Source organism: Aphidius gifuensis, linkage group LG1 (assembly GCF_014905175.1).
Source record: "Aphidius gifuensis isolate YNYX2018 linkage group LG1, ASM1490517v1, whole genome shotgun sequence".
In the NCBI taxonomy this organism is placed as follows: Eukaryota; Metazoa; Arthropoda; class Insecta; order Hymenoptera; family Braconidae; genus Aphidius; species Aphidius gifuensis.
Window position 1 is genome coordinate 23,951,791 of NC_057788.1, and position 17,828 is coordinate 23,969,618.

At 24.0% G+C, this 17,828-nt stretch overlaps 4 protein-coding genes across 10 annotated transcripts in view; 1 reads left to right on the plus strand and 3 right to left on the minus strand.

The window, feature by feature from the left end:
* LOC122854884 (putative ATP-dependent RNA helicase TDRD12) overlaps window positions 1-1,145 on the minus strand; it is a 43,622-nt gene extending 42,477 nt beyond the window's left edge. Inside the window, exons 1-2 of the mRNA XM_044155912.1 lie at window positions 1,084-1,145; window positions 9-129 (exon numbers count right to left, since the gene is read on the minus strand). The gene's annotated coding sequence lies outside the window, so the exon portion shown is untranslated. The remainder of the gene's footprint in view (window positions 1-8; window positions 130-1,083) is intronic.
* A 461-nt stretch (window positions 1,146-1,606) lies between these two features.
* On the minus strand, window positions 1,607-7,573 carry LOC122854978 (serrate RNA effector molecule homolog). 2 transcript variants are annotated; one of them, XM_044156046.1, is made up of 8 exons: window positions 7,417-7,573; window positions 6,846-6,978; window positions 6,451-6,759; window positions 5,987-6,181; window positions 5,017-5,083; window positions 2,904-4,921; window positions 2,661-2,816; window positions 1,607-1,810 (listed from the first exon to the last, which is right to left on the minus strand). In XM_044156046.1, exons 2-8 carry the CDS (start codon window positions 6,968-6,970, stop codon window positions 1,732-1,734), a joined length of 2,949 nt encoding a protein of 982 aa, XP_044011981.1. In that variant the 5' UTR covers window positions 6,971-6,978; window positions 7,417-7,573; the 3' UTR covers window positions 1,607-1,731. The 2 variants fall into 2 exon arrangements, with proteins under 2 accessions (XP_044011981.1, XP_044011988.1); XM_044156053.1 differs by lacking the exon at window positions 1,607-1,810 and adding an exon at window positions 2,150-2,432.
* A 135-nt stretch (window positions 7,574-7,708) lies between these two features.
* LOC122855012 (alpha-sarcoglycan) lies at window positions 7,709-10,537 on the minus strand. 2 transcript variants are annotated; one of them, XM_044156106.1, is made up of 9 exons: window positions 10,379-10,537; window positions 10,164-10,303; window positions 9,908-10,083; window positions 9,739-9,840; window positions 9,207-9,381; window positions 8,911-9,137; window positions 8,211-8,354; window positions 8,085-8,144; window positions 7,709-8,016 (listed from the first exon to the last, which is right to left on the minus strand). In XM_044156106.1, exons 1-9 carry the CDS (start codon window positions 10,527-10,529, stop codon window positions 7,992-7,994), a joined length of 1,200 nt encoding a protein of 399 aa, XP_044012041.1. In that variant the 5' UTR covers window positions 10,530-10,537; the 3' UTR covers window positions 7,709-7,991. The 2 variants fall into 2 exon arrangements, with proteins under 2 accessions (XP_044012041.1, XP_044012049.1); XM_044156114.1 differs by lacking the exons at window positions 7,709-8,016; window positions 8,085-8,144; window positions 8,211-8,354 and adding an exon at window positions 8,730-8,836.
* Window positions 10,538-11,708: 1,171 nt separating this feature from the next.
* On the plus strand, window positions 11,709-17,597 carry LOC122854990 (inositol polyphosphate-5-phosphatase A). Of its 5 annotated transcripts, XM_044156081.1 has the most exons (12): window positions 11,709-11,822; window positions 12,120-12,161; window positions 12,240-12,340; window positions 13,043-13,130; window positions 13,217-13,501; window positions 13,585-13,725; window positions 13,785-13,946; window positions 14,054-14,239; window positions 14,321-14,386; window positions 14,601-14,644; window positions 14,916-14,952; window positions 16,637-16,716. In XM_044156081.1, the coding sequence occupies exons 1-10, from the start codon at window positions 11,766-11,768 to the stop codon at window positions 14,631-14,633; spliced, it is 1,161 nt and encodes a 386-aa protein (XP_044012016.1). In that variant the 5' UTR covers window positions 11,709-11,765; the 3' UTR covers window positions 14,634-14,644; window positions 14,916-14,952; window positions 16,637-16,716. The 5 variants fall into 5 exon arrangements, with proteins under 5 accessions (XP_044012016.1, XP_044012006.1, XP_044012027.1 ...); XM_044156071.1 differs by lacking the exon at window positions 14,601-14,644 and having other exon boundaries at window positions 16,637-17,597; XM_044156092.1 differs by lacking the exon at window positions 14,916-14,952 and having other exon boundaries at window positions 16,637-16,728.
* The last annotated feature ends 231 nt before the right edge of the window (window positions 17,598-17,828 follow it).

Consider the following 17,828-nt stretch of genomic DNA (forward strand, 5'->3'; position numbering starts at 1 on the left):
GAACTTACTTTACTCCTCTTCAGAAGTTCTCACAGCAGTTTTGGAAAAAAATCATCCAGACTGCAGTCTCCAATCATCATATCAAACAACCAACATCATAATCATATCAACATATACACTTTTACAGTTCTGGAAAAGACAAATCAATAGTTGAAAAATGGGATTTAATTTATTTTAATAAAATAATCAATTAGCATGAGGATTAACAACGTTGCTGATTTATTTTTTTTAATAAAATTGTTTCATCGATTCGACAATATAATGAAACAATTTAACGCCAACTGTTGTATCATAAAACGCAAATTTTCAATATAAAAAAAATGATATTCAATATTCATCAACTTGTAGGCATTGTGTGTGCAAGATGGCGGTTTGGATGACGCATATTTTTTTTTTTTTTTTTTTTTCTCGGATGAGAATTCATCATTATTTCATACGTAAACTCATCAAAAAATCGATAGATAATAATAATAATTCGTTGATTTGATGCAATTTGATGAAAGGTTCATTATTTTTGGGGAAATTTTCACGTAGAAAAAAAATATTTTCATGGCGGTCGTTGACGAATAAACCAAGTCGGTTTTAATAATAAAATAATATCATCGATGTATCGCCGAATATGTTTATCAAATAATAAATAATTAATATTTAATTTGATATTAAAAAAAAAAAATAAATAAAATAAAATGAGAAAGAGAGAAAGAAAGAGAAGGACGACGATGAAAAAAAAAAAAAAAAAAAAAAAAAAACCATCGTTTTGGCAAAATGAAAAAAAAAATAATTTTAATATGGGGATAATCGGATAATGAAGATAAAAATAAATAACGATACGGATAAAATGTAATGATAACATAAAATAATAATAATGAAATGTAATTAAATATTAAAAAATAAATTTTCAATTTTTCATGCGAGCACGGCAGCCATTTTATGGCCGGCTTTGAGCAAAAAATTTTAATCGTTAAAAATATTATAAAATGAAATAATTACTTGATAAAATAATATCAAATAATTATTTTAACTGAATTGAAAGTTTATTTTTTAATTAATAAAATAATAAAATGATATATGAAAGGAACAAACCAGATAAATAAACACAGGAAAAATCAGGCAACGAAAAAATTATGGACTGCTCTGGATTCGCGCAAGCACAACACTGATCCTGTTAACCCTTACCCTCTCCCCTTGGCCCTTACCCGGTTGGTCCGATTAATTATGCGTCATCTGAAACAATCTCAAAAAAAGCTTTGACCCGTGGCCATTTTGTTAATAACAAAAATGACGTCAATATTATTAACCGCGAAAATTTTGAATTAATTATTATTATAATTTATAAATAAAAACTCGTCTTTTATAGTTTACGTAATTTATTATCATTTAATAATTTTTTGATTATCGTAATAATACAAATTAATAAAGTCGATTGTATTTAACACAATTTCTTAATATATAATTTTTTTTTTTTTTTTTTGTTTAATAGACATATGTCAAATTATAATATACATCTCCCCTTAAATTTTATTTATTTATTTGTTACTATTATTTAGAAACTTCAATTGTCAAATTATAAATATATTTATTTATTTTTTAATATTTTACTTTGTTGAATAAAAAAAAACACAAGTTGTGTGAGATTTTTTTCTTTTTTTTTTTTTTTCGTTTACTGGAAAACGCGAGATAACCCTTTGTTGCATGATTGTTTTTTTTAAACTTATTTTTTGTAAATTTTATTTACAAAAATTCGTCGGGTTCTCTGGGTGCATCGAGATCTCGATAATGAATGACGGGTCGAAACTCGCCACTGCCACCACTGTAAATTGGCAAAAACAAACGTAAAATAAACACAATTAGATTTTTTTTTTTTTACTTGTTATAAAAAACATTGGCATATAGTGTTAATTTTTGTATTATAAATCTATTAATATCGAAAATAAACAAATAAATTTAAAATGATAAAAATTAAATTAAAAAAAAAAAAAAAAAAAACAAAAAAAAAGGAATCTGGATATGAGGATTTTAATTAAAATAAAAACAACAAAAAGTTTTTTTTTTTTCTTTTTTTAGAAAACACAGATTCATTACAAAATACATTTATTTATTTGTTTAATCTCGTAGTCTCAATTGAGACGTTTTTTTTTTTTTTATGAATTTTCATTCGTTGTCTATAACAAAAGTCACGTAGTTTTTTAATAATAATAATAATATAAAAAAGCATTTGTAATTAAAAAAAGAAAGAAAAAAAAAACCGAAGAAAGGTAATGTCCTAGCATTAAATGAAATGGCTTTAAATTAAATTTTGTTCTTTTCTTTTTGTTTAAAGACGAAAGAAATGAATGTCTTTTTTTCATTGAGCAATTCAGAATATGTCTTCGTCTAATAATTCCAGATCATTATAAGTTACAATTGGTCTCGATCCCGAGTCTGGAGCAGCCCTGGAAACATTGGATAAACCACCGTAGAAATACCAATCTCATACTTTCTTTTTTTTTTTATTTTTAAATTCGCGACGAATTATTTGAAAAACAATTGGCAATACTAATTTTTTACGTCTAATTTTTTTGTTTAATTAAATGAATATATACTGTTAAACTTGTGACTTGATAAATAAAAATATACATATAAATCTATATATGAATTAATGATAAATAATATCAACTTACCGGCCTCTGAATCCACCACGATTTGGACGAGACATACCAAAGCCTCCACCAAAACCACCACCACCACCACCACCATATCCTCCTCCTCCGCCTCCTCCACCACCTCCAAAGTTACCACGTGAACTTCCACCAAAGTTACCACCAAATCCTCCAAATCTATATACATAAAAATAAAAAAAAAATATTTATATTTTGTTGATATTAATTGATAAAAAATAAAAATTTGTATTTAATAATATTTACCCTCCTCCCATTCCACCAAATGCCGGGAAATTTTCTCTTGGAGCTTCACGTACAGGTGCTTTATTACCAGGATGTTCTGGTAAAATTGGTCGTTTTGGATCTTTTAAATAATTATTAAAATATTCAGCTTCAGCTTTAACCTCAGATACTTTTTCAGCATGTTTATTAAAAATATGTTTTCTAATAAAATCAGGTCCTTTAAATTTTTTACCACTCAATGGACATAACCATTTATCTTTTGATAATTCTTGTGTATTAGCTTGTACAAATTTTTCAACTTCAGCATCAGCATCTTTAGCACCAAGTTTATTATAATCATCTGTTTTAACAGTAACAGTTGGTGTTAAAAATGTTGACATTTTTGTTTCAAAATTACGTGAATAATCAGTTATTTCAGATGATGTTATTTTAGCACTTGGTACTGGACCACGTACATGCATTATACCACATCTATTTGGCATTTCATCTTCATTTGGATATTCACAATGATTATAATAATCAACTGAATGTACAATACGTAAATAAAGTATTAATCTATCAAGTACTTTAATTAATGATGGATCTCTTTCAAATGGACTATCATCACCAAGTTGTCCTTCTTCTTGATCACCTGACATACCAAGTAATTCTTCTTCTTCAGCAGATGCTTCTTCAATAAGATAATCAGTTATATTTTTTAAAACTGGATTTTTAGAATTTAAACCAAATGCAACTTGTTCAGCTTCATATCCTTCTTTTTTTTTATCACTTTTGTTATCATTTTTTTTATCATCATTCCATAAACCAAGTTTTGTATCCAAATTATGTACAATTTTAGCACTTAATTTAATGTCATTTCTTACAATTTGTTTGTGTGATGTTATACCATTAACTTGTCTTATTCTACGTAATAAATCACGATTAACAATTGCACCAAGTTCACAATCACGTAAACGTATGTTATTTAAACTCCAACATATTTCTTTAATATTAACTTGACGCTCAAATGATATCCAACCACGACGAAACCAACGACGTTCTGGTTGTGGATCAGCAATTGCAACACGTAAAAAACCAGGAAATCTTTTACACATTGCTTCAACTTCAGCTTTTGTTATTGATGGTGCTAAATTTCTTAAAAATATTGAACTTGTTTTATGTAATGCACGTGGTTCTTTATCTTTATCTTCACTTGCTAAATCAATAACTGCTTCTGGTTCATTATTTTTTTTTTCTGAATCAGTTATTTCATTTTTATCATTTTTTTCTTCTGTATTATTATCGTCATTATCCATTTTTTCTTCTTCATTATCAGGCTCAACATCTGATTTATCTTTTTCTTTTTCTTCATCATCAACTTTTGGTGATTCTGGTTTTTCTGATTCTGTTAATGAACTACTTGATGAACTACTTGAACTTGAATTACTATCTGTTCGTTTTCTTTTTTTAATATTAATAGTATCTTTTTTTTCTTCAATTGGTTTATCATCGTCTTTTGATTTTTCATCATCATCTTCGTCATCTTTTTTTGTTTCTTTTTCTTCATCTTGATCCATTGTTTTTTCATCATCATCCTCATCATCTTTATCACTAATTTTATCATCAGTTTTTTCATTGTCTTTCATTTCAACATCACCATTTTGTTCTTCTGTATCATTTTTTTCTTTTTCAGTATCTTTTTGTTCTGCTTCTGCTTCTTCATCCATTGGTTCATCTGCTTTTTTTTCTTCTGATTCATTAACTTGTTCTTTATCATTATCTTTTGATTTTTCTGTCTCATCAGTATTTTTATTATCAACTTTATCAGTTTCTGTTGATGCTTGTTGTTCTTTATTTACTTCTGGCTCTTTTGGCTTACTAACTGGTTCTTTCAATAGAGGTTTTGCAGTTAAAACTTTTAAATCCTCTTCTGTACCACCTTCAAGCTTTATAACAACTGAATCCAAAAGTTTAAGAAGAGGATCAGCTTGATCAGCGTCAATTGATACTTTATCAATTTGATCAGAATTCAACAAATCCAAAAATACATCAATTCGTTTCTGTAATTATTAAAAATGATTATTATTATTATTTTTACCATCAACAATTATTTTAATAAAAAAAATAACAACAAAATTTGATAATTATTATTTACCTTTAATCCTGTTATCTGTTCCTCTTTTCGTTTGATCGATTCTTCTGGATGATATTTAATCTTGAACCTATTATTATTGAAGAAAAAAAAAAAATTTAATTAATAAACAATAAATTATTATGTTTTTAAATATCTCATATCGTTTTTTTTTTTTTTTCTTTAAATAAGCAACGAGACTTGCTGTTTCAAACAAAATAAAATTGATTCAACAAAAAAAAAAAATAAATAAATAAATAAATAATGATTTTAAGAATAATTATTAATTTATACGTTGGAAACTGTATATATTTTTATTTTATTTTTTTTATTTTCGGGTATATTAGAACCTCACCTGTTTTTACACATTTCATTGGTTTTTTTTTCTAATGTCAATATGCATTATGATACCTAATAATATATCGGGTTTAAATACGCGGATCTAATTGCGAGTTATTTTTTAATTGGGCTTTGCGCGCCCATCTCGCATGCAATTAAATTTTTATTTATTAAAAATTCATCTAATCCTGATCTAAGTTTGTTTATTTTTATTGTCTATCTATTTTCAATAAAATATATTTATTCAGGTTCTTCAGTTTGTTGCGCGTTATCACGATATTTTTATAAATAATCGAAGACGAATTAGAATCGTTGGCAGGAACTGCTTGCTGTTGGGATAGACAAATCTGATAACATTTATTAAATACTTAAAAGTCTAAGTACATTTTTCTTTTTAATTTTTGTACAAAAAAATACAAAAAGAAAATTAAAAAACAAATTAGGTCAATTGTTGAAGTATTATTATTCATCAAATGACCTGGGAAATTAATTTTTTTTTTATCAACAAAATAATAAAAATGTCCAAAAAAATTATTATCAATTTTTGTTGTTCATTGGTGATAATTAATATTATTGTATAGGTATATTTTTAATTTATTAAATTTATGATTCTGGGACTTGAAATAGTAGTATATAAATATTATTTGCTACATACCATTCTTCATCTTTGTGTGCAACGAAAAATTCATTTAATTGTTGACGACGAAATTCCAATTTATAATCATTGTAACGTTTTATTGCTTCTTCATCAGTTATTGTGTCTTCTTGAGTTGCAAGGAATGATTTAAAAGTCATCATTGGAGGTTGTGTTTCAACATTTGAATTGTTGAAATTTCCAGCTGCTTCTCGGCTGTAATAAACACAACAACAATAAATAAATAAATAAAACCTCAAACTTTTGCACAAAATAAAAATAATAAACTATTAAAAATAAATATTATATTTACTTTGTAGTTAAAATAAAATACTGAGGATTAAATAAAAATCTTTGATTAATTTTTATGTTCCTTCGTTTTATCATTTTCAATATTTTGATAAACAAAGGAAAAAGTTTTTTGTTTTGTTTTTTTTTTTTTTGTAAATTCTTTTGTTTAATTTTAGTCAATAAATAAAACAAACCTTGCACTATTACTGCTGCTGTTATTGTGGTTACCAAAATGATGATTACCATGATGTCGTGGTGGAAAATGATCTGGTGCCCAAGAACTTCCTCCACTACCTCCACCTCCACCGCCGCCACCACCACCACCATAATAATCAGAATGTGGATATCTTGAACCACCATCATCCCAATCTGATCGCATACGTTTCATTGGTGGTGCCATATCTTGTGATCTTCCTGGACTGTATCTATCTCTGCCACCAGCTCCACCACCACCACGATATTCTCTGTAATCTGGTCTGGCTCTTGATCTACTTGACCATTCTCTGTAAACAATTAATTAATCATCATCAGTAATCAAGGCTAGATATTTTTTTTTAATTTATTTAAATTCTTTATTTATTAATTTTACCTTTCTGCCCATTCAGCATCTCGTCTTCTGTCATCTCTACGTCCTTCTCGTGAATATGATTCAGGTCTTTCACCTCTGAATTTGTCTCTTCTTTTTCTGTCATACTCATCATCTGAGTCAGCCATATTTTATTCTTGAAATAAAAATAAAAATTAATAAGTTAATTCATAAATAATCATTAAAACTAGTACAAATTATGCATTTATTATGCAGGTTTATACTTTGAAGGTTAGTATGTATGGCAAGGGGGGCGGTGGCTAAACAATGACGCCGGGAATTATGCCAAGTGGCACATTTATTTCGTCATTGAATAAATTATTAATTTATTGTGACAAATAAACAATTGCTTTGTTATATTATTATTTAATAAAATAATGACAATAATATTATTTAAAAATAAAAAAAGAAAGATCTGATTGATTGTGATGATTTATTTGTTTGATGCTGAGGAATGTAGTTGGTTTTTTTTTTTTTTTCAGTAGGATTCGAGAATCCAAAGTTGTATATTTAAATTTTATATCAAAAAAAATATTCAATTACATATGAGTTATTATAAAAATGATTTACTTACTTTGTTTTATCAGACAACAATTGAGCAGCAAGTTTTTATCAATTATATTTTTCTCTCAACAATTAAAAGAATAAACGAGTCTCGTCAATGCTCATCGACAACAATGAACAAATTTACCGTTTGTGCTGGTTTGTGCATCCAGGAAAAAAATAATAATAATTCAACATGGCGTCCAAGACCAGCAAAGGCCAAAATGGCTTCTCTCTCTCTCTCTCACAAAGCGCGCGCCATTACGTCACACAAAATAATTAAGCGGGTAATTTTTAAATAAATTAATACACATAATATTATATAATTATATATTAGAGATATTTATTTATTATTAATAATAATTTATTATTAGTCTACAAACAAATATTATAATAAAACAATTATAGATTTTTAATTAATTATTAAATTATTCGTTTGATTTTCAGATTTATTATTATAATATATTATTTTGTTTATGTTGAAATGATAATAAGCCAGACCTGATGAATGTTGTCGAGACAATTTGATGATTTTTATTAAAATTATGCTTTTTTTTATATTTAAAAAAATCAACAGAACCACATTTGGGCTGGCTTATCGTCTAGTCACAAATCCGCTTTAACTGTTCCACTGTGTTTTTAAAAAATATATTTAAATAAATTATTTATATTTGTTTTAAAAATTATTAAAGTACTTACAATGTTCCTGGTGCAGTGTAAGGTGGTGGATTTGGACGAAGATAAGAATTTCTAGAAGTTCTGAAATTTATAATATTATTATTAAAGTATACAATTAATTGGATTTGTTTTTCTTTTTATAATTACCCTGGATTTTGTTCCAAAGTTTCAGATAAAATAACTGGCTGCACTGCCAATGATCGTAAAGTTCCTCTTTCTGATGTGGCATACTGGACCATTTGCACTTGATCTTTGCCAAAGTTTTCAACTGGTAATTGCTCACGCTTTAAACTGACAAATAAATAATGATAAATTTTTAATTTCTTAAAATGTTAAATGGGAAATAAATTGTCAAGAAAAATCAATCAATAAGTTAAAAATTAAACAAAAAATAATATAGCAAAAGAAAAGAAAAAAAAAAAAAGTAAAATACATACCATTAAACTCAAAATTGCATGCGTCATAATTCAATTAAGGCAGCGGTGAATCACATGACACAATCTGATGTGATTTTTTCAATAAAATAGAAATAAAAAAATTCAAAAAAAAAAAATAAATAAATAAATTTAAAAAAAATCCTGTTAATTAAATATCAAACAATATTTTTTCTTGATTAATAAATGTAAATTAAAAATCAAAAATTTTTAAAAACAAAAAAAATTACCTCTCTAATTCAATATTATTATTTTTTTTTCGATAAAAAATATTAAAAAGTTCATTAAAATATTTATCAGACACTGGATCTTTCCTAAAATCCCAAACATAATAAAAAACTAAAATAAAATTAATAAAATAATAAATAAATAAATGATAAATAAATTTAATAATTAGATCTAATTAATCTTACACTTTTTCATGATGTAGACATATTATTATGCTCAATAAAATTGCTAAAATAATCAACAATGATATTGGAATAAAAATCCATGTTAGTATATCATTTGTATAATTTCTCGTTGGAATATCGGATTTTTTTGGTATTGACCATTGCCATTTATCAACAAGACTATCAACATTTTCAATATTATTAACATCTTGCAAAGCACTTTCAACATTTGTAATTTCACTAGTAATCTAAAAAAAAAAATAATAATTAATCTCCATTACATAAATTTAAGCATATTAATATAATTAAATAATTACCAATTGAAATGAGCACCAATCCATCAAAAATCTAGCCTCTCTAAATAATTTTTCTTTAGATGTTTTTTTAAAATCCTTTGGACATGGTGATCGTTTTCTCAAAGGTTCTAATTCTTTTTCAAAATCAATTAATGTTTGTGAAAATGGTATTGAACTTCCAAGTCTCAATACAACCCTGTTAAAATAAATAGTATAAATTTATTTCATTTTAAAATAAATATAAACATACATATATAAAAATAATAATAATAATAATAAGATTCAGGTAAATAATAACTTGTTATTCAACAACATAAATACATAACATAAATGATGTTGTATTATAAATTATATAAAACATTTTTAAATTGTCTTGTGTCGTAAACTGATAAGTGCAATGACGTAAATCGAAAGGAAAGCTGATTCATGCCTAGGTCACAGGAAGACCCACAACTATTGCTAATAATGCTATCATAAAAAATTATAATAAAATGTAACTATAAATAGCTAATTAATATTTAAATATTATTATTTAATTTTTTTTTTTTTTTACCCTTCAGGTTCTCTAGGATCAAGAGGAAGACGAGCACCTTCAGCAACAGCTGATATTAAATACGAAACATAAAGATCCTGACTTTCTTTCCACAATTCAGTTCTTCAAATAAATAAATCAATAAATTAATTAGTTGTTAAAAAAAATAAATAAGAGTAATTTTTTTTACCTAAATAAATCCATGAGATCTTGAAGTCTGTATCCATCAAAAGTATCCTCAATATTTAAATTATCAATTTTTAATAATACTTCATATGTTGATGTATTATCTTTTTGCACAACACTCATGTTTAATACTGTGTAACTTGTTTCATAAGTACGTTTATTTAATGCAACAATTTCAAGCTTTAAGTATAGTAAATAAAAGAAAAAATGAATAAACATTATTGTCACATTCAATTATATTAAATTAATGTTATATTTACTTGAAAATCACGTTGATCTTTTGGTGCAACACCATAGATAAAACCAAGATTATGTCGATTACTGTAAGTATAATGAATCCATGGTGGTAAATCTGGAGCATTTATCAATGATGCTTGATAAGAAAAATCTGTTCTTTTAGCTAAATATAATAACAAATAAATAAATAAATAAGATATAAATTGAAAACTTATTTAATAATAAAAAGTAAAAAAACCTTGAGGTTTAAGATGAAAAGTTTCAGGTCCAATTGGAATCACAAACACCCTGGATGTGTATATATTTTCAGCATCAATTGTCCAACACATACTCAAAATAATAATAAACCACCAAAACATAATGTTTAATAATGTCAAATATTTCAACATTTTGTATGTTTTTTATCTCATCCAACATAAGTAATAAAATACATTAAAATAATATGTAAAAACATATTAAAAAACATAGCGCATGTGCAGTCTGTTATTCATGTATGTATTTACATGAAAATAAAAATAATATAAAAATATAAAAACATTAATAAAATACTCCAAAAATACACTAACACATTATTTAACTAAAAACAATCAAAAAAAAATACAAGTAAGTATACTTATTATTAAAAACAATTTGACACTGACAGTTGTGTCAAAAAAAACAAAAACAAAAATATCAAATTGCTAAGAGGTTATGTTTAACAGTAGTGTGTAATTTTTTGTTGCAAAAAAAAAATAATAATAAAAAACACAGATATGTATTAACAATATAGAAATAAAAAAAAAAAATTAATGTTGTTGAGAGAGAAGAGAGGAGAGATAAAACACACAGAATATATTTTTACGTCACTAGCTATTGACGTGTGAGGATGGTAGGCGTGGTTAACTCAACATCAAGTATAGTTTCACACAACACCTCGGAGGTGGAGTACACGAGTAGCCACATAAACGTGTACTAAAAAATATAAATTTAATTAATTAATTCTCTCTCATTATAAACTCAAAAAAAAAAAAAGAAAAAAATTAAACTAAAAGTTTATTTAATAAACAATAATATACTTTCAAGTCAACAATGTATCAAATTTATCGGCTCATTTTGTCTACACAAAACTAGAACAAAATTGTTATTGTTTTTTTTTTTTTCTTTTTTTGGATCATCATTATTGTTATTTATTTATAGACTGTTTTTACATTATTATATTATACATATATCAGTATAATTATTTAAAAATAAATAATGAAGATGGCTAGTCAAATGACAAATGAGTTTAAGGAAGATGATACACATCCTCCAGGGGTTGTTTATTAAATATATTATTATTTAAAATAATAATAATAATAATAATACTGTTGTAAGTGTAAAGAAACCGTGACCCAGGTTAATATTTTTCTCTCCAGTTGTCATTATTGGTCAGTACCAAAAGAGTAAAAAAAAAAAATAAAAACAACAACAAAGTATTTATAGTTTGTTTTACAAACACAATTATAATTGTGTTAATGTCATTGATTTTTTTTTCAAGTGACAATATAACAATTGTTATATTAAAAAACTAGCTTTTTGGTTTTTTAATATTGTTATTAAAATAATAATAAATACAAAAAAAAAAAAGAGAAAATAAAAACAACATCATGTCTGGAATTCCTGTTCTTTTGATAACTGCAAATGTAGGCAGCATATTTGAAGAGGTAATATATTATTTAATATTATTTTTGTTATTATCATTATTTATTTATATGACTTAAAAAATAAATGTTAAACATTTATTTTTGTGTGTTAAAAAGACTGTTGGAAAGGGTGATATTGTTTGAAGTTTAAAATGGTTGACCTAGTTTTATTGATTCTTTTTTTTTTTTTTTCATTCATTCGTATTTCATGTCTTTTTGATTGTTGTAAAGTTAACTTTTATTATTTTTTATTATTCATATATATACGTTTTTTTATTATCTTGTAATTTCATTTATTTTTTTTCTTTTTCATTTTAGCCTGGAGTTATGCTTAAAGTATGGACTGAAGAATTTTTATCAGTGAGTAAAATTTATTAACATAAATTTTAATTAAATTAATTTATTTAATAGCGCATTATTAATTATATTTTATTGTAGACTGTTGCAAAATTGGATCCAAAATTTATAGCACTTCACTGCCAAGAAGTAGGTGGTAAAACTTATGAACAAAGCATGAGACATGTTGAAGATTTTGTTAGGTAAGATCATTAAATTTTTTATTAAATAATTAAAACATCAACAACTACTTTAAATTTTGTATTATTTAAAACACATTTATATATTTTTATTAATTAATTTTTTTTTTCTTAAAATTTTTAATCATACAAACTTACGAGATTTGATAATAAAACAATCAACTTTTGACGCACATAAAAAATTTTTTTTTTGTTTGACGCATTAATAATAATCTTTTTAAAAATAAAGTCAAAAAAAAAAAAAAATAGAAATATATAAATAATATATAAATAAAAAAAAAACAACAATAATTGTTTGTAAATATATTTTTATTAATAATAAAATGATTAAAGTTTAAATAAAGATCATATAGATGAGCAATAAATTATTTTTTTCTTTATCATAAATAACAGTAATAATAATAATAATAATAATAAGGCGCTTGATGATAAAACCATCAGGTCAGGATTTAACGCACGAATCAACGTAGTGAAGTAAAAATAGATAATAAGATAAGCGTGATGATGAATTCACAGTAGAATGGGCATCATCAAAGGGATTTACTCACGCAAATTAACAAAGAATATTTTTTATTTTTAGAAAATTTATAATTATATTACAATATTCCCATGGTTTTATAATGAACAAAAAAAAATCATCAATAATCTTATTATGCTTACATTGTTAATAATAATTATTATAATAATATATTTTTTTATTTACAGGCTGTTAATGTCTTCCGAAGAATTACGATTATTTGATAAAGTCAGAGTTTTTTTAGATGAAGATTTTTCATCAGCAGAAAATTTTACAGTAATATTATATTTATTACAAGTTGCTTTTTTTTTTTTTTTTTCATGATAATTAAATATAAAACTTGATATTTTTATAATTATCAGGCACTTGGAAATTTTTATTTCATTCATGAATCATTAAAAGATGTACATATTTGGGATTTTCAAGAATCAATATTTATACCAGTATGTGAAAAAGAAGTACACTCAGGAAATATTGAATCAGTTACAACAAAAGAAAAATCAAAATTTCCACAAGATTTTTTTCCAGAATGTAAATGGTCAAGAAAAGGTTTTTTACGTACACGATGGAATATAAGTGGTACTGTTTTTGATCTAATAAATATACATTTATTTCATGATGCAAGTAATTTTATTGCCATGGAAACTGTAAGTTAAAAATTTATGCTATATAATTAAGGTAAAAAAGTAATTTATATTTTTATTAATATTATTATTTATTTGATTAATAGTTTCCATCGGTATACAGTAAAACAAGAAGGCGTGCTTTAGAGCATACTCTTGATAAATTTCATAATGATCAGTATCAAAATGCACCGTATTTTGTATTTGGTGATTTTAATTTTCGAACTGATACAGCTGGTGTTATCAAGGTATTCAAAATATTATATTTTAATTTATAATTATTGTATTAATTTATATTAATCAATAGAAACTTACTGAGGATACTCATCAGAGTCAATTATCTAATAAGGGTACTATTTCAAAATTACAATTTCGTAATAATGATGACAATTTAGTACTCACATTGGGAAAAAAAGAATTTTCATATTTTCAACATGAAAATGTGTTTGCTGAAAATAGTGGCAAATGGGTGAGTCTTAATTTTATATTTAAAATTTATTTATACTTTTTTTTTTTTTTTATATATTTTTTTGTAGATAAAATTTCAGATTTTGCATTAAATTATTTAAATTAAAGATGCGAGAATATGATCGTGAAATGGAGGATTTTGAAGGAAGACTATTTGAGTTTCCAATTGAATTTGTTCCGAGTTATCCTTTTGAGGAAGACATAACTCAAGGATCAAATTATATGCAAACAAGAGTACCAGCTTGGTGTGACAGGATACTTTTATCTCCAACTGCTAATTCTCTAGTACAAAATGTAATTTTATTTTTCATTTTATTATTAAGGATTTTATATTCAAGTAATTTCATTTTGTTTTTTTTTCTTGTTTTTACACAGAGTACTTCACCTGATGCAGTCAAGTACGGTATCATCGGTCCAACAACATGCATGGGTGATCACAAGGTAAACACATCAGTTATTCCAATAAAACAAAAAAAAAAAATTAAAGCTAGCTTTGCCTTGATATTTATAATAAATAAATATAACTTCTTACTTGAAAATTTATTTTTTTTTTCACTAAAAATAAACAAAATAGAAATAAATTTTTTTTTTTTTATTTTTTTTATTTTTCTTTTATAATTAAAACAAATACGTTCTTTTGATGATTATTGTGCAGCCTGTTTTTCTGGAGTTTCGAATGAATCTCTAAGCACTTAAAAGGTATACCTAAGAAACTTGTCTGTCTGTTCATGCTCCACATATTTTTTTTATTTTAATTATTATTGATAAAATTTATTATTTTAATTTTCACAATTATTCACATTATTATTCCTATAAATGTGATTATTTAATACTCATCACTCCTTGTAATTATTGGTATTATTATTATTATTATTATTAAATTTTAACCCAATCAATACGTACCTTGAGTTTATAGAATTAAAAAAAATTTAATTATTATTATTATATATATTTATTATAAAATTTTCAGCCAGTTTATCTTCATGCAGTGCTTGCAATAAATGCAGGTATGCTAAATTGCTGTACATCTGAATTATCAAAAAAATTATGCTTTCATATGTTACCTGATAGTTGTAGTAATTATTTACAATGTCAACCTATACTTACAACCACAAAAACCACAACGAACACAACAACCACATCAACAACAACAAGTTATTTGCACGCAATTACAATTGAGCATGATCCATACACACCTGATAGCATGGATAGTCCAAGCCCGAGTGTATTTCCTCCATCAAGTGATATTGAATTACAAGAATTACAAGAATATGATGAAAATTATTATGATAATAATAATAAAAATAATAATAATAAATTAAATATATTAAAACGTCATGATTCAGCAGTATCACCAGCATTATTAAAATCAAAATTAGAATTAATTGTTAAAAATAATAATAATAAAAAAAATTATTATAGATTACATTCATGGCCAGATATTAAATCTACATTAACAAATAAATATGAAAATGATAGATGTTATTCTGATTCAACATATAATAAATTATGGTTTAATAAAAAATTAAATAATAATAATAATATTAATACATTATCTGATAATAATATAAATGATATTAATAAATATAATAATATACCAAAAATATCAATAATAAAAGCAAGTAATTTTGTATTAAATGAATCAACAAATAATATTATAAATAATGATAATATGACATTAATTAATATAAATAATAAAAGTCATAATACAAGTGGTAATTGTTCAAGTTTTGAAACTGATTTATCACAAGATAGATGTGATTTTTTTAAAACAAGTAGTAAATTATCTGGTGCACATGATAGTGGTCTTGATACACTTGATGTTGATGATGGTTTATCACAAGGTAATTGTTCATTTGGTTTATCATCAAATGAAACAACTTCAATATTTCCATTTGATAAAGATGAAGAAAAATTAAATAAATATTTATTTATATCAAAAGAAAATACAATACATGATGATAATGATCATTGTGAAAATGATATTAATACATCAAATGATACATTAAAAAATACTGACTCTGTTGATGATAAAATTATTAGTCAAAATTATCGTAACAATGCTGTCAATGAAAATGATAAATGTTGTAATAATAAATGCTGTGTCATATCATGAATAATAATTGAATTTTATTATTATTATTATTATTATTAAAATTATATTTTTTAATTTTATAATAAAATTTATTAATTAATGAACAATATGAGATAATCAAAATAGAAAATATAAAATTCTTATGCTGTATTTTTTGAAACAAAAAAAATGAAACATTAAACTGCCAAAGCGTTTATAGAATTTTATAATATATTTATTTAATTAATTAATGATTGAACAAGTATTTTTTTAAGTGTTGAATTATATTAATCATTGTGTGATTATAGACTGTTTTTAAGTATTTTAATTAAATCGGTTTGTGTGTGCCATTTTATATTTAAAAAATATATTATTATTTAAACAATATAATAATTAGTGTAGCATGTAATTATTATATTTTTGTACATAATTTAATTTAATAATTGCTTGACTTGTTTATTATTTTTGCAAATTTTTAATTGTTATTATTTATTGATTATAATTGTGTATGCGTGTGTGTGCACGATTTTGTGTTAATGATTTAAATCAAAATTTATATGTTGTTAATTATTATAATTAAAAGAATAAAAATAGAAAAATAAATGGTGTGTTAATAGTGAAAGAATTGTTGGAGTCTAGTCATCGTGAATTTGATAAAAATGGTGAATTATTGATGAATCCAATGGATAAAAAATACAACAATAACAATGCAGCTACAATAACTCGTTATATTCATATTAAACATGCTGACTCTTCCGTTAAAATATTCCGTGAAACAACTGTCTGATCTTCAATTTAATAATAATTATTTATGTTAGAACGTAATACTAAAAGAAGAAACATTTCATTTATCAAATATAAAATATTAAAAAATATTATTAACATCGAATAAAATCTTATTCAACACAAAAACAAATAAATTTCAATGTATTTATAAAAATCAATGTTTTTTTTTTCTTCTTATTTCGTTTCTAAAAATGAAAATGTTTATCGTCGTTTATGTGAAAAATAAAAAAATGAATAAGAGCCATTGTATGTTATATAAATGTCTAGGTATTTTTAATATCACATTAACTTAAATAATGTTATTTAAAATTGTGATTAATTTATAAAAATTATTTAAATTTTATCAGTACTTATATTTAAACAAAAAATGCACATTTAATTATTTTTTCATTGAAAGTTTTAAATGTGCATTTAACAAGTCATTCCTCAACATCATTTTAATAATTAAATATTAATTTCAATGGAAAAATATATATACGTGTATTTTTAAATTTATTTATAGTTAAATAAAAATACACCATCAGCACGAATTTATTCATCAATGAGATTATATAATTTTCATTATCACGTTGTTAACTAGCCAAAAAATAAATACAGGATAAAATTTCTAAAAAAAGAAAAGAAACAAATTAATATATGTATAAGTGTTGTACTTTTATAAATAATTCATGAGCTTATGTGTGTTTCGTAAGGAAAAATTAAAATATCAAAGTTTTATTAAACTTATTGATGTGTCCAATGTTACTCGTTGTTTTAAAACAAGACAGGATTTTAAATGGCATAATTAAAAAAAATAATAATTGTTAAATGTATTGTTCAAATAAAAAATATATAATTAAAATTTATGTCAAAATAATTGTTATTATTATAATACTATAGTTTTATTTTTATAATTTTTTTAAAATACAAATAGACTAGTCTTAAGTTTGTGGCTTTGAATTGCCACATCCTTTGTTACATTTGTTTGATGTAGAAGTATCATCAACTTTTGGCTTTGATTTCTCATCATCATCATTATCTACA

Coding starts and splice junctions, on each gene's coding strand:
- LOC122854978 (XM_044156046.1), bottom strand. CDS start 6,970: ATGGCTGACTCAGATGATGAGTATGACAGAAAAAGAAGAGACAAATTC. Junction 5,084..5,986: donor GCACACAAAGATGAAGAATG/GTATGTAGCAAA, acceptor CAATAATAATAG/GTTCAAGATTAAATATCATC. Junction 2,817..2,903: donor TTTGGTGGAATGGGAGGAGG/GTAAATATTATT, acceptor TTATGTATATAG/ATTTGGAGGATTTGGTGGTA.
- LOC122855012 (XM_044156106.1), bottom strand. CDS start 10,529: ATGTTGAAATATTTGACATTATTAAACATTATGTTTTGGTGGTTTATT. Junction 10,304..10,378: donor TTTTCATCTTAAACCTCAAG/GTTTTTTTACTT, acceptor TATTATATTTAG/CTAAAAGAACAGATTTTTCT. Junction 8,017..8,084: donor TACACTGCACCAGGAACATT/GTAAGTACTTTA, acceptor TTAAAAACACAG/TGGAACAGTTAAAGCGGATT.
- LOC122854990 (XM_044156062.1), top strand. CDS start 11,766: ATGTCTGGAATTCCTGTTCTTTTGATAACTGCAAATGTAGGCAGCATA. Junction 13,947..14,053: donor CTGAAAATAGTGGCAAATGG/GTGAGTCTTAAT, acceptor TTTAAATTAAAG/ATGCGAGAATATGATCGTGA. Junction 14,240..14,320: donor CTAATTCTCTAGTACAAAAT/GTAATTTTATTT, acceptor GTTTTTACACAG/AGTACTTCACCTGATGCAGT.